At 40.3% G+C, this 16118-nt stretch overlaps 1 protein-coding gene across 4 annotated transcripts in view; it reads right to left on the reverse strand.

The window, feature by feature from the left end:
• Positions 1–6571: 6571 nt before the first annotated feature.
• Positions 6572–16118, reverse strand: part of FBF1 (Fas binding factor 1) — a 70883-nt gene continuing 61336 nt past the window's right edge. For all 4 annotated transcript variants that reach the window (XM_073683918.1, XM_073683917.1, XM_073683916.1 and 1 more), the window contains 6 exons: positions 13552–13737; positions 11918–12094; positions 10637–10774; positions 8345–8483; positions 7676–7794; positions 6572–6724 (listed from right to left, as the gene is read on the reverse strand). In XM_073683918.1, coding sequence (XP_073540019.1) covers positions 6647–6724; positions 7676–7794; positions 8345–8483; positions 10637–10774; positions 11918–12094; positions 13552–13737 — 837 coding nt within the window. In that variant the 3' untranslated portion in view covers positions 6572–6646. The remainder of the gene's footprint in view (positions 6725–7675; positions 7795–8344; positions 8484–10636; positions 10775–11917; positions 12095–13551; positions 13738–16118) is intronic.

The raw sequence follows: 16118 nt of genomic DNA on the forward strand, positions 1-16118 counted from the left end.
CCTAAAAAATTACTAACGCATTTCAAGTCCAGCTGACTCTTAATCCCACAACGACCTAGGACACTATCTATCCTGCTGAAGCACTGCTAAGTGTAGCACAAGCGATCAGAGGATCGCAGTTTCAAATCTATTGAAGCAAGTGAAAAAAAATGTCGTTTTTTTTAAATCTAAAAAAAAATAAAAGTTCAAGTCACCCCACTTTGGCTACATTCAAAATAGAATACAAAAAAAAAATCAAAAATACACATATTTGGTATCACTGTGTTAAGAAACATCCAATCTATCAATATATAAAAATTATTATTCTGATCGTTAAAAAACCTCCTCACAACTTTGAACAAAGCTGCTTGATATCGCACAAGCTTTATCCGTGCATAGTGGAATGGATTGCCCAGGAAACCAGGCTGAACAAAATACATATATTGGATGGGATGAGCTGCATCTACAGACTTTTTATATTAGAACTTCTGCAAGACTTTGTGATTCTGAAACATGACTTGAAGAAAATTAGAGAGCACACATCAGAATTGGAGCGTAAAATCTCATATGTAGAAGATACTCAGAGGTGAATGCCGGCGCACATTGCAGAATTAAAGAAACAAATCAGTGCTTCTAGTGAAAGAGCAGATTTTGAAAATTTACCCAGGAGAAATAATATCAGGATAGTGGGCCTGCCGGAGAAAACCGAAGGGGCTGATGCCGTATCGAAAACTGGTTGAAAGATCTGTTGGGGGCAGAAGTCTTCTCACCATTCTTTACCATCAAGCAAGCACATAGAGTTCCCACACGACCAGGACCTCCTGCTAGCCCTCCTAGACCATTGTTGGCCTGACCATTTCATTACCGTGACAGAGATGCCATACTCAGGACTATCCACCTGAAGGGTGAAGTGCTGTACAACAATATTCTGGTCTCCTTTTACCTGGATTTCTCAGTTGTTGTCAGAAAACAACATACTCAATTTGCTGAAGTCCGTGCCAAGCTGCGAGAGAAGGGGTATAAATATTCTGTTGTTCCCTGCAAAGCTAAGAGTAGTGGGTTTCTTCACATCTCCTGCCAATGCGTTGGTGTGGGTTGAAGCTGCCCCTCGTACTCAACATGAAAATGAAGAAAAAAGACCCCACCATTCCAGCTTTTTACCATGGCTGTATGGATTCTTGGATGTTATAAAGAGCTCCTGTGGGTGTACTCATTAGGTTTATCTTACCAAATCCTAACTGCTTTGACCTTATTTACCTTTTGTTTATAGGGTCACAGATTTGGGACTTTGAGTACATATTCGTTCTCAGGTTTTATTAAAAGACTGTAGTTCTTCAGATTAGTGTTTAGGGTATAGGTGTACACTACTTACTGTTAGACAGGGCATAGAAGGAATAGTTTTTCCATGTTACTTGTCGGGGAATGTTATTTTTGTTAATTATGCATGGATTCTGTATGGTATGATGTGTGTTGGTTGTGTATATGGTGATTGCTCCTTTATCTGGTCCTCTCCCAATTTTCCTCCTTTCCTTCAGAAGTAATGTCTGGGACAGATACATTTTCGATGTTTTGAGATGACGACTCTTAGTGTGCTGAGCTGGAATGTGAGAGGACTTAATTCCAAATTTAAAAGAGCTATTGTAATGGATTTTGTTAAGAAACATAGGCCAGAAGATTCTAGCCCTAAAAAGAGCCTGGATTGCTAGAGGATACCATGCAGCTTATTCTAACTATTCGTGGGGGTCTCTGTTCTAGTGACCAAATCCCTCTCACTTGAAATTACACAGGTTGCATGTGGTCATTTTGGAAGGTATGTTATGGTACACTGCACACTAGGTAATTTTTATTTTTCACTGGTTAACATTTACGTGCCCTCACCTTTTGAATCTGCTTTTTTTGGAATTGATTTCCCAAAAGGTAGCGTCATTTCCCGTTAGCCCTATATTATGCGTGGGGTGATTTTAATGCAGTTCCTGATGCAGTTATAGACCGTACAGTTTATACACTCCAATAAGGTCCAACAATAATTGCTTCCCAATTATCATCTAATCACAACTAGAAACTAGTATTCTATTGCACTAATTTCAGAAGTAGGAAGATACAAAAGATAACCAACATAACTTTAAAATGAATATTTTTATTTCAAACAATTTAAAATATTAAAATGCCAGGTACTTTCAAATTACAATCACCATCAACCACAAGCTGAAATCATAATAACTATTATAAATTTATACTCCATAGATTAATATTAATATTTTATTGCACCTATCACCATATCAAAAGGTGCAAAAACCTATAAAGTGCAACTGCCAGGTTCTTTAAACTCAATAGCTCTTTCGTACCCCTCCGTACCAATGACCATTAAATAACAATTCCTTATACAGATAAAGTGCAAGTGCCAAATTCTATTCCAATCTCAGTCGTGGAGTAGTCAAATATACAGCGGTCAGGCTGAGGTCTTTTTATTGGTATTTCTACCGTGTTCACATCTATATGAGTATTGGTATGGAAAGTGTACTTACAGGTTAGCAATTTCAGAGAGTGGGTGGTGGTGATGGTGGGGGTCCCTTTTTGGAAGAAGCTCAAGGCGAAACGGCGTCGTCGGGGTAAAGACCAGCACCACCACCCACTCTCTGACATTGCCAACCTGTAAGTACACTTTCCATACCAATACTCCTATAGATGTGAACATGGTAGAAATACCAATAAAAAGACCCCAGCTTGAACGCTGTATATTTGACTACTCCATGACTTAGATTGGAATAGATTTTGGCACTTGCACTTTATCTGTATAAGGAATTGTTATTTAATGGTCATTGGTACAGAGGGGTACGAAAGAGCTATTGAGTTTAAAGAACCTGGCATTTACACTTTATAGGTTTTTACACCTTTGATATGTGGATAGGTGCAATAAAATATTAATCTATGGAGTATAAATTTATAATAGTTATTATGATTTCAGCTTGTGCTTGGTGGTGATTGTAATTTGAAAGTACCTGGAATTTTAATATTTATTTTAAATTGTTTGAAATAAAAATATTCATTTTAAAGTTATGTTGGTTATCTTTTGTATCTTCCTACTTCTGAAATTAGTGAAATAGAACACTAGTTTCTAGTTGTGATTAGACCGTACGGTTTGTAAGGACACAGCTTCTATACATTTAAATGCCTGGTGTTCGGCTCTTCAATGAACAGAACTATGGCGTTGGAAGTATGCAGACAAACAGGTGCTTTCTTATTGTTCAACTGTACATAAGTCCTTTTCCAGGATAGATTTGGCCTTTGCATCTCTCAGTCTTTTGCCTTCATTTCAAGATGTTAGTTATACGTCTAGGGGAATTTCTGATCATTCCGCATTAGTAATGAAAGTGAGGATAGGTCCCTTTAAATAGTTCTAAAATCTGGCGTATGCATCCTGCCTGGCTAGATTCAGTCACATGGGATGCTTATAAGGCAACAATTAGAGGGGCATTTATTTCTGGTTTTGCTGGGCAGATGCGTTCTTAAAGGGAATCTGTCACCCCCTGGGGGATTTGAGACCTCTAATATGGGCATACAGGTGATGGAAAAGTAAATCTATACATACCTGTATGGCTCATAGCAGAAGTCTGCTTGCAGTGAAATAGAGAAATAGAGTTTTACAAAATCTGTTTTCACACGCTTGGCGTCCCCCAGACGCCAAGAAATCCCCACCTATCTGTGACATGCACTGGTGTTACTCATTTCCCGCGCATGCGCAATGTGACGCTCACATCAGAAGCGCTTTGTTTCCTCCCGGCCTGTTTGTCTCCGCACTGTGCACCCGAACACTGATTTTATAAAACTCTATTTCTCTGCAATCAGACCTCTACTAAGGACCATGCAGGTATGTATAGATTTACTTTTCTATAACCTGTATGGCCATATTAGAGGTCTCAAATCTCCCAGGGGGTGACAGATTCCCTTTAAAAATATGGAGATGTCTCTGACTACTGAGGTCTAAAGGGCTGACCAGGCATATATTGCTGATCCCCAGCCCTTGTGTAAGCAGCAAGGGCTCCAGGCTCAGAGGGAATTCCTTATTCTGACCAAGGAGCAGAGTAAAAATTAAATTCTGGTGAAGAAGGCTGCTATTTTTGAGGCTGGGGATAAAACTGAGAAATTATTGGCTTACTTGGCTCATGCTTAGCAGCCTCCTTTATCAATTCCATCTATCAGGAATCCAATTGGGGAATTGCATACTGACCTGCATGTGCTTAATGAGATTTTTGGGGATTTTTTATCAAGATTTGTACACTTCTAAATGTGACCGTGTCTCCCAGGTGGTAGACTCCTTTCTATCGGGTCTTCCCATCTGGTGCTTGTCCCATAAGCAATCAGAGGCATTAGATGCCGCAATTAGTGAAAAGGAGATAGAAGATGCGCTAACTTCTGGGAAAACTCCTGGAACCAAGGGTTTAGTAGGGGATTGGTAGAAGAATAATTGTGATTTGGTTAAACATTGACAATTTTTAAGCGAGGGGAGCTTCCTGACTCTAATGAGGGAGGCGCTAGTAGTGGTCTTACTGAATCCAGGGAAGGACCCCATGTCTCCTGATTCTTATCGCCCTATTTCATTACTTAACACCGATATTAAATTTTTTGCTAAAATTCTTGCTTGACATCATTAATACATCCTGACCAAACTGGATTAATTCCAGGTAAAGCGACAGACATTAACATTCAACGGTTAATCTAAAATACAGCAGCTGTCCATGATGATCCTTCTCCCAGTTTTGTTATGCCCCTGGATTTATGTAAAGCCTTTGACTCTGTCGAATGCCAATATTTGCATTCATTATTGTCGCACATCAAGTTTAGGCCCAATTTTTGTACGTGGGTTAAACTATTATATGACTCTAATAGAGTAAGGGTATGTGCACACGATTTCTTCCTGAGCGTTTCTGCATCTCTCTGGCAGGAAAAAACGCATGCGGATTGTACATGCGGTTTCCTGCCAGGGACATGCGGAAATGAAGCGGTCTTCACTTTCATTTCCGCATGCGGGTTGACAAGCGCTTCCCAAGCGATTTTAGCATCACTTGGAAAGTGCTTGACAACTTCACACTATATAAATCCATGCAACCGGCATGGATTTATATAGTGTGTGAATGTCAAAAAAAATAAAAAATAAATATATACTTTACCCTCTGATGGCCCCCGGTGTCCGGCTTCGCTCGGTCCCGGCTGCCGGCAGTGAAGACTTTAGGACCTTCCGTCGTCAGCGTCACGTGACCCGTCACATGACTCTGACGTCAGCGAAGGTCCTTCTTCATTTAACCGCGAAGTGCGGGGAATCAAGCAGGAGCGCTGCGCGGGCCGTCAGAAGGTGAGAATATATGTATTTTTTATTTTATTCTTTTTTTTTTAATGGTACCTGGGTCTGGATGAGAGTCCTCTCATCCACACCCGGGTACCATCCGCACATTAGACCGCATGAAAAGCGCATCAACATATACAGTGATGCGGATTCCATGCGGTCTAATGCAAGTCAATGGCGGCAAAAGAGCAGCGTTTCCGCAAAATTAATTGACATGCTGCGGATTTTTGGCCGCAGCGTTTACGCTGCGGAAAAATCCGCAACATGGGCACAGCACATGCGGATTTCAATTGGGGAACATTGCTGCCCTTCTACCATGCGTTTTTCATGCGTTTCCACAACTACAAAAACGCCACGGAAACGCATGAAAAACGCATCGTGTGAACTCAGCCTAAGAGTTCAAACTAACTTGGAAGTGTTACAACCTTTTCCTTTGCAAAGAGGGACTAGACATGGCTGCCCCTTGTCTCCTCTGTTGTTCGCAGTGGCCACTGACCCATTGTTCAGAACATCAAGGGTTTAATCCAAGGATTAACAGAAAAAAATCTCCTTGATATGCAGATGATATCTTACTATATCTGGTCTTTCCCTGACTTCCCTCCTAAGTTGGTGAATGCATTTGAGTCATTTTCTGGCTTAAAAGGGAATATGTCACCCCCTGGGATGTATATAACCTCTTAATATGGGCATACAGGTGATAGAAATGTTAATATAGTCCTACCTGTATGCCTCAAATTAATGGTTTTGATGTTGTAAAATCTTATATTATAACTTTATGGTAATGATTGCTCCAGGCCCCGGGCCCGTAAGGAATCCCTGCCTCCTCCCTTCATTATAATAGTATACCCCTCCCCTGCACGTCCCAGTGTCCTGTGAGGTGCAGTTGCGGTGCTGTAATCTCGCGCCTGGGCGTTGAACTCCCTGACCCGGCCGCCATCTTCTCGGAGACCAGGCGCCTGCGCAGAAGATAACAGACTAGTGTATGCCTCAGTACCAGTCTTGACTGTGGCCATTGTCAGGCGCATATCATCTAAGTGTATGTGCCCGACAGTGGGCACAAATGCGATGTTTACCTAGCCTTGGCTATTGCTTCATAGGCGGCATTTGCCTGGTGTGGTGCAGGCTCAGCTACTAAGTCTGCTCCATACATGTGAACCTGACCTAGAATGTATATCCAAGGAAAGTAACAGTAGCAGACACAATGTATAATAATATAACAATAATAGTACGTTGTATTTGTTAGTATAAAAGTCATATAAAATATTAGATCAGTGACAACAGTTCATCGGTAACTTCTGTGGTGTCCTGTGCGCAGTGTCATTGCATTCATACACTCAATGGGTAAGAAGACGACTTCTTCAAAGCTTCCAAATAGAGTTTCTCGTTTTCTATGTAGTCCCAGTCCTGTTCCAGGAAAAAATAAAACGAAGAAGCCAGAGAGTTATGGAAATTATGTATTAACCTGTCCCTTTTTAGGTAATGAACAGCAGACAGTCATGACACTAATAGCTTGGCTGAGCCGCGCATTCATGTGCATGGGGAAGCCAGAATAAATAGCTGCTGGCCACACTAGCTTTTGGACGACAACTATCTAAAGTGTATTAGGCATCTTAAAAGTTTTCGATTGTAATGCACAATTGTTATATATGTTCAGAATCCAATGTTCAAATGCCAACTCTGGAAGATCTCTGAACCCATATAAAATAAAAACTGTTCACAGATCAAAGGCCAGCGTTCTGCAGCACCATGCTGAGGGCAATGTTCATGGCATGTATTACGTGATTGTTGCACAATTAGTGTCCCCCATCTTTGCAGGTATACACAAGCTCCTAGCTGTACTTAATATATGGATGAAGCAGTCAGGTGACATAACACGAGAGCCACCTCCATCACTGTATTGTAATTCTTTCCATGGCTTTCCATCCTCCAGTGTGTTACATATTGGGCTTGATAACAAAAAGGATATGATATTTGATAAGTCAGAACTCTAACTTCCTATTTATTGCAACATTTATTTTGTTACATGCAGGGCTCCTAAAATATATAATAAATTGGGTACAGTAATTCAATGCAGTTTGTGGGGAATATTTTTTCATAAGAGTTTGGGAAAGTTCTGAAATGTCCTATAAATGTCTGTCCTATTCCTGATCTAAGGGTCTAGGACTTTTAGCTGAGATGAATCTATCGGAGGTTTGGTTTACTGACTTCACAGCCCTGGTTACATGGCCCCAGAGCTCCTTCACACAAAACCTTCTCATTATACATTTCAGAACATTTTGCTCTAAGCTGTTGAAATAACTGCGGTGGTGCCACAGTATCACAACTCACTAATGTGCAGGTCCTGTTATTTCATACCTGTTGTGCTTGTACTTTATATACTGCCAGCATAGCATTCAGCTCGGACTTCTGAGGAACTCTTTCTTGATGTGCTCCTGAGCCGATACCTGTAGTACTGGGTACAGCATGGGGCAAACCTGAAATGGAAATGTATTCATCACCATTTATTATTTTAAAGGGTTTGTCCAGGACAAAAAAAACACACTCTACATTTTGATCAGAATCAACACCCGTTTTGTCTGTGTGATATGTCCAGGATTACAGCTATAATATCAGACACAGACCTTGGACAACTGTTGCTTTTCCAGCATAAAAAAAGAACTTACCCCAAACAACACCTATAACATCTCATAAAAATGAATTTCTTAAAACTTGAACAGAAAGACATTAACAGCTGATGTCATTCTCACAATCTGTTTAGCTCTGGTTCTGTAAAAGTCTTTGTCCCCATTCCTGCAAATTCATCCCATTGCTTTATGGCAGCCAGCACAATAGACAAAGAGAATGTGAGTGATAACACACATAGCATATGACTGCAGACTTATCATTTTGGACCGGACAACCCTTTAAAGCCCATCTCCCCTGAACAATTTGAAATATGTTTCAGCGCCTATAACATATAAAAGAAACTTACAAAATTATAAAGAATTTGCCAGAAAATTTCTGTGTCTGGGAAAGCAATCTCACCATTTAGAAGAAGTGACGTAGACAGTGGATGTATCTGCTGTGGCTCCGGGTCTCTGTTAGGAAGCAGTGAAGGTGCCGTGGGCAGCCCCTGTCTAAGCTGTTCCAATTGCCTCCTCTGATGAGCCAGATTTATATGTTCCTGTAAACAGCAAGCACAGGGAGATTACAGATATAAAAACACAATAAATCCTTTACTACATGTTTATGAAAATGATCCAGTGTGACTTATGTAACTTATGCTGCAATAAAAAAACATGATGTGTCCATATTCTTTATTCTATCTTGTATGGAAAACCCAATACAGGATACATAAATCTCCCATTACGGCACTTGGGTATCAAAACTATAAGACCCAACATGCTCAAGAGTAGATTATACAGCAGATGTTCATTATCCATAAATCTGAAAAGACCACCTCTACACTAGATTATAGTGCAGAAAAACAAAGAGATCCATTATTGTAATTAAAAATAAATTTTATTACATCAATAAATTAAAATCAAGACAACAATAGAACATAGAGTAAAAAAGCTCCTTGCTCAACTAGAATTAAATAACACCTATCTTGCTTTTGGGAGAGAAAAACATTTTTTGGATGACTGGGGATGAACATGGAGAATATCTTGACTTTTAACATTGGATCCTGTTTGATTTTTCTTTTCTATATAAAGCAATATGTGTATGACAATATTAATTATTTATTTGTTATAAATTAGGTTTTTTGTTGCTTTTGTTTTTTTTGATATTATATTTATATGCACTTTTGCACATTGTTTGAATTTATTTCTAGAATTTTCCCATTTGTGTTAAAAGGGACTTTTAATAAGATTTTTATATGAATAGGCACTATGCACTTTTTATGTATTTTTTATAATAGGATATATATCAATTACATTTGGGACACTTAATGTGTATTCATACGCACCTAAGCACTTTTATACACTAATTATTTATTATTTATCAATAGTGATTGATATTTGAGTAGGTGGGTTTGTCTTTTTATATGATACATAAATTAATTTATATATATTCAAATTTATCCTTTATTATTTTTTATTATGATATATTATATGAATTTGATTTTCATTTTTCTTATTCTTTACATTATTATTATTTATTATATATATATTTGATTAGAACTTAATATTTATTGAGTTAACACTCAGCTTTATAGATATGTATGTATTCCGTAGGTCCACTGTTTGCTATTGTTAATGTCAATTGTTTTTTCCAGATACCATTATGTCCATCACATAATAATATTTAGAGTCACCTTGTGCCAGACAGAGCGCATGCGTGTCTTTCTCTATCCCCGCTAACTTCCGGGGGTGCTCGGTTCTGACAGCATGCGTTCCAGCATGCGGGTCAGTGAGCGCATCCGAAGGAAGTTGACGTTTATTCCAGGGGAAGAGCGGATGCGTCATGCGCCGTTGAAGTCTGGTAAATGTGCCTCCCTGCAATTATTAGAAGTATTTCTATAGGTCGGTAAGACACATGAAAAGACGTCCTCCCCTCACCCTGACACGCCCCCGGAAGAAGCAAGCGGGCGAAACACGCGTCGGGGTGAAGGAGGGACAGAGTCCTGCTCTCACTTTAGGTACGTTGTATCATGGTTTATTTCCCTATACCACAGGGATTAGGTATTTAGCTCCTTTATATGAATGTCCATCTATGTTTCCCATGGGACTTTCATTAAATTAATCTAGGTAAAGGGTCTTGTGCCCCTCATCTAATTATATTTAGCTACTTATACATAGCATTTTATGAATGGCATACAGAGATTTATCACTAGGAGGTCTGTAATATTGTTATACTAAGATAGTCATTTTTTGGAGCCTATGGTATACTGGATTGTTGTGCAGGAATCTGTCCCCCTTACTGGGCACTCTGCTTTTTTACTCTATGTTCTGTTGTGGTCTTGTTTTTAATTTATTGATGTAATAAAATTTATTTTTAATTACAATAATGGATCTCTTTGTTTTTCTGCACTATAATCTAGTGTAGAGGTGGTGATTTATGGATTTGTTTGAAGAGCCATTTGGTACATATACCTATATATATCCAAACATTTGATGTATAAATCTGAAAAAGTTGTTAAAGCTCTTCCCAGCTACACTAATGTCTGACATAGACCCATAGACTAAACCCAGTTTCTACTCAGTGCCCTTTCTATCAGTTGACACTTTTCCATAGCATCTGTGGATAACGCTAGTTGTATGCTGCTTTATTCTCTCTAATTCATATATAGCCAGTTGAAGAAATGCAGCCATTTCTCCAATGGAATTTCCTTACTTGGTGAAGATGTTCCTCCCGTTGTCTTAAATATTCCAGTTGCCCTTGAATGGATCTCAGCCTTTCCTGGTGTCCAGACTCCACTTTTCTGGCTTCAGCTAAAGCTTTTTCCCCATCTTCATAACGTTGAGAGGACAGCTAGTATGACAAAAGTTTGAGGATTGTCACAATTGTGCATTGTCTTTCAAGTATTTTAAGCCACATGGCACTTTGTCAGTGATCTACTTAAAACTAGGATATCTTTATTGCACCCAGATTGTAGATGATTTGTTTTCCTTTCAGTGCCCCCGTTCACCCAAAATCAGCTACTGTATTTGCTGAGTCTTATTTTTTGGTTAATTAATAAACTACAATAGCAAATCCTGAGACGCTCTTTCATGGTGCAATAAGTGCTGACAGTTTCAGTGGCCTCCAGCTGCCTTCTCTGCTGCAGGCTGGCTGTGGCATGGCTCCTGAATCCCATAGGTGCTGTCAGAACAGAGCATGATCTTGGCATGTGATATTGATTTACAAGATCACGCTGCTGCAGCGGTTTTAACACTGTCCAAGGTAATCGCACAATGAGAGAACGATTTAGGTTTACACCCCCTTTGAGGTCACCCATTTGTCAATTTATTATAATAGCTTATACTCAACTCCAATGCCAGCGCGGGTCTCCAGGGCTCACATGAGCCTTGCAGCCAGTAAGCAGCCGCTTCACTCTCACTTCCTTTGGAAGTAACTGACTTTTAGAGGAAGGGAGAGAGCAGCACCAGCTTTCACTTCTTTCGTTTATTAGTTCCATCAAAAGGAAATGCGAGTGAAGCGGCTGTTGATTGGCTGCAGGACTCGTATCAAAGTCAAGCAAGCCCCGAAGACAACATTGCTGGAACGGCCGGCACTGAAGGAGAGTATAAGATTTTTAGTTATTTTTTTAGATCGTGGAATATAGCAATCGAGAAGGAGATGTCAGAGTAGTAAACAACCCCTTCAATCCAGAAAAATATGACTTTAGTGATGAGCCAGAGGCAACACCAATTCTGCATCCAAAACCTTCACAGAATGGAAATTCGTGTTTTGTTGTTTTTTTTGCCACGTTTTCCTTCCTGGAGTCATTTAGGAGGAATAATGGCACGAAATTACAAAAATATGACAGATAACTGACAACAAACAAAGCATGTGTGTCTTAAATACATGAAAGATTGTGTAAATGGAATTTCCGTTAAATATGATATTTACAGCTTTGACACAGATATTAGAAACATGAACATTCTGCCCGTGCAGGTTATGGAGGAACATTACCTTGCTCACGCTCTCTACTTCTGCAGCCCGCTGTCGAACACGAAGGGCAGAGGAATTTACCCTTTCCTTCTCAAGCCTTAGCTCCTGCCTCTCTTTTTCTAAAGCCTCCCTGTCTAATGTCAGCTGCTGCTCCTTGTTCCACAGATCACTAAACTGCACCTTCAGCTCTGCCTGCTCCTGAAGAGAAACACAAGGTAGATAAGGAAACCAAACAGCAGAGGGCACTGTCCTCAAAGCAGCTAGTAAGCTCGAAAGTACTTAAAGCGACAGCTCCTTACCCAAACTACATGGCATTAATACTGGATTGTTTTAGTTTCATTAATATTAAAAGAAGTAGTATTGAAATTTTTACTTGGAGATCAGTTTCTGACATATTATTTCTAGTTCCACATAAATGGCAATTTTTCATCAGTTATAAGCTTTAGGTCCTGAACTTGAAGAGCTTGTATAAGATTAGAAAAAAGGTCTATTCTTTTCCCCAGGAACAGCCACACTCTTGTCTGAAGACTGTATTTGGTAATGAACTTCGTCTTCATTTACTTTAATTGGGCAGAAGTGCAATACCAGACAAAGTCTAAGGACAACAGTAGTGCTTGTTTCTAGAGGATAGTAATAAGATCCCATTATTCCTTTCTCATAAAACCCCTTTATGTGCCTCTGTGCACATCTATGCACACCTGACATATAACATCAGTCATTTGAAAAAGACCCTGAACTCTTAAAAGATGGGTGGCACAAAATTCATTCAAATAACTATAATATTCCCCATGTAAAGCACCACTCCAGTGTTTTGTTTTTTTTCAGTGAAGGAGTGGTGCTACTAATCTAAGGTCCCTGACCGTATTCTTATACTTACCTGCTGCTGTCTTCAACTTTTATTGGCGCTGCTCCGATACCGTTGAGCCATCTTGTTACCGTCAGGGGTGTGGAGTCGGAGTCGGAGCCCATTTTGGTGGAGTCAGAGTCAATATAAATGGACCGACTCCAACTCCTAAAATATATAATAAATTGGGTACAGTAGTTCAATGCAGATTGTGGGGAATATTTTTTCATAGGAATTTGGGAAAGTTATGAAATGTCCTATTCCTGATCTAAGGGTCTGGACTTTTAGCTGAGATGAATCTGTGCTACAGTAAATTTATCACTTAAACATGAGCCATGTATGAGGGAGTCGGAGTCGTGGAGTCGAAGTCGGTGTCATGGAAATTGAGGAGTTGGAGTCGGAGGTTTGGCTTACCGGCTCCACAGCCCTGGTTACCGCAGCTTCTGACTAGATGGAACTCAGAAGTTACATTACGGTCACAAGTGCTCAATGCAAGTCTAAGGAAGCCACAGACCAAAACATGACCTCCGGCTTGCTCCAGCAAACACTGGAGGGAACCGGCAGGTCATAAACTGCTGGAGACAGGAGCAGCGGCGATAGAAAGTGAAGACAGCAGAGGGTAAGAATAAGGCTAGGGGCAGCTTAAATTAGAAGCACCACTCCAGCACTGCAATAACAAAAAAAAACGTTGGAGTGGTGCTTTAAATAAATAGCAAATCTCCTTTTAGGTCTGCTCTCAGTTTGACTCTATATAAGTTGATGGTGATCCAAAATGTCAGAGAGAGAAGGGAGTACAGATCTATGTTCACACCTTAGCCAGGTTGATAATGGCACTTTCTCTCTGGGATTCCACCATTATTGCTCTGCTGACATCTTTCTCTGCTCGTTCCTTGCTCAATTTCTGCTGGGTGTGATATTCAGACCACTCGGCAGCAAGTTTCTTCCGTTCTTCTTCACATTGAGTCATGACTGACTTATGGTCCCCCAGCAGAGCGCTCTGTCCAGGATTGAAATCAAGAAAAAAGACATAGGTTATAACCTATGGCAACTTTTCTGTTAGAAAGCAACAACGTGAGCAAATCATTATGTGTGAACTAATGACTCAACTTCTGTCATTTGCTTTTAGCTGAGATATTAACAAGGTAAATACATATAAAACAATTGCGCATAATGAAAGATGGTATAAATGATCATGGTGCATTAAAAAACGAAAAACAGTTTCCCTTTCTCATACAAAGTCCCTGGAATCCACTGTATTAGGGGCTGATATACGGAGCGTATAGAGAGGTTAGGCCTGACACATTAGATGGTGGTCTGGCAAATGATGCTTCGACTGACATGTATACACGGGAGTACTCACTCGGCAGAGCGCTCCTGTATTTTTAATGAGAAAGCCACTGGCTGACAAGTCGGCCTATCACAGGGAGAACAATGCAATCGGCTGTCCGAAATGGGACATGTACGATCGACATCTGACCATTATTCGGCTGGCATCACATATACATTAAAGGGATAGTCCGGTCCAAACCGATAAGTATGCAGTCACTCTGTGCGATTGCAGACTTATCAATTCCCCAGTGCACGCACTGTACAGTGTGGAGATTCGCCGGTTTCAGACTGGAGAGTATGTATGAGTTATACATACTCCCGGCCAGTGGGTGCGACCTCGCTCTCTATACACTTTTATGCCCACTAGACGTCAGCGTCACTAGGCAGGGTGCAGCCTCAGCTCAATACAAGTGTATGGCAGCACAGTGGCTCAGTGGTTAGCACTGCAGCCTTGCAGCGCTGGGGTCCTGGTTCAAATCCCACCAACATCTGCAAGGAGTTTGTATGTTCTCCCCAGGTTTGCGTGGATTTTCCTCCCACACTCCAAAGACCATACTGATAGGGAATTTAGATTGTGAGCCCCAATGGGGACAGCATTGATAATGTATGTAAAGAGCTGCAGAATATGTTGGTGCTATATAAAAAAAAAAGATTATTATTATTATTATTATAAGTGTATGGAGTGAGGTTGACTTGTATAAAATGCCACCCAAATTAAGGGTAAGAAAGGGGTTGTCCACTACAGGACAGCCCCTTCTTAGTAGCTCCAAAATCATAAAACTTGATATTTTCCTCCCGGCCAGATGCAGCTCATGAAATCTTCCTGCAGGGAGATCGGCTTCAGCCTTCTCTAATCTGTCAGGGCACATTGGTATGCCACAAGATCACTGCAACCAATGTCAAGTGGACAACCCCTTTAAGGGCAGTTTGGTACTTTCATGGATCTATGCTCATTAAAAGCAATAATAGAATAAAAAAAATAAGCATCTTCCAAAATTACCCAAAACCATGTGATCCCCTATATTAGGGCCACATTCCACCTTGTACGCTTATTGGTACTTTTCTTATACCATATAAAACAGTAATTGCTTCTTAACGTCGCTGTGTGACAGTTGTGGACATCTACACTCCTAATGTATATATGCCAGTAGATATATAAGTATACAGATGTGTCAGGCAGGAATGTAAACAGAACATGGGTATAATATGCAGAGCGTAAATCACCTTTATTACAACCAATGGAATGCATATAAACATAAGGTTAATGTGCTCAATGGTATTTCCTGCAGAATAATGTCAACACAAAGACCATTAGGTCATTTATGGCTCTATGGAGAGATTAATAGCAGATAATGTTCTCATTTATTGCTGTGTGGATGGACTTACTACCAAAGGTAGAGTTGAGCAACAAGATTTGCAGGACCCTGGTCCAGAGGCCACATCTGTAGTCCACGGTCACCGAGCCAGAGCCCTGTGAAATTCCTACTAATATTGACAGGCTGGGATATCACACTGCACTATGTAAGTCATCCAGGATACTATCAATTTAAAAATTGATAAAACTTGTTTAAAAAAATATATAATAAATGTAAATGTTATTTGTACTGCCATTTCGCCAAAATGTTCCACGATCAGTTTTTGAACACAGCAAGCTGCACGTTGCTCGTGCTACTGTGAGCAGCCTGCGTGACCTAAATGTGTTACCATGACTTGCAGTGTCTCCAGACTTGTCTCCCTTAGAGCGCATCTTGGATGTCATTCGTTGGCAATTGCAAAGGGAACTGCCAGCAGTGGATCTTGATGATTTGTGTGCCCAACTGAAAAATCATTCCATTGACAAATATACCTAAACCCACAAAAAGTCTTTAGTTACTTACCGGTAACGGGATTTTTCGGAGACCATGACAGCACCACGAGAGAGTGGATCCGCCCACCAAGGACAGAAAACTTACAGGCTTAAAAGGAGCGGCACCTCTCTCTCACCTCAGTTTGGATTACAGTGCATTGAGAGGACCGCCAGGTTACTAAACACAGCAAACAATCACAACA

Source organism: Phyllobates terribilis, unplaced genomic scaffold, assembly GCF_046119375.1.
Source record: "Phyllobates terribilis strain yellow unplaced genomic scaffold, ASM4611937v1 Scaffold_5__5_contigs__length_657084704, whole genome shotgun sequence".
Taxonomy (NCBI): Eukaryota; Metazoa; Chordata; class Amphibia; order Anura; family Dendrobatidae; genus Phyllobates; species Phyllobates terribilis.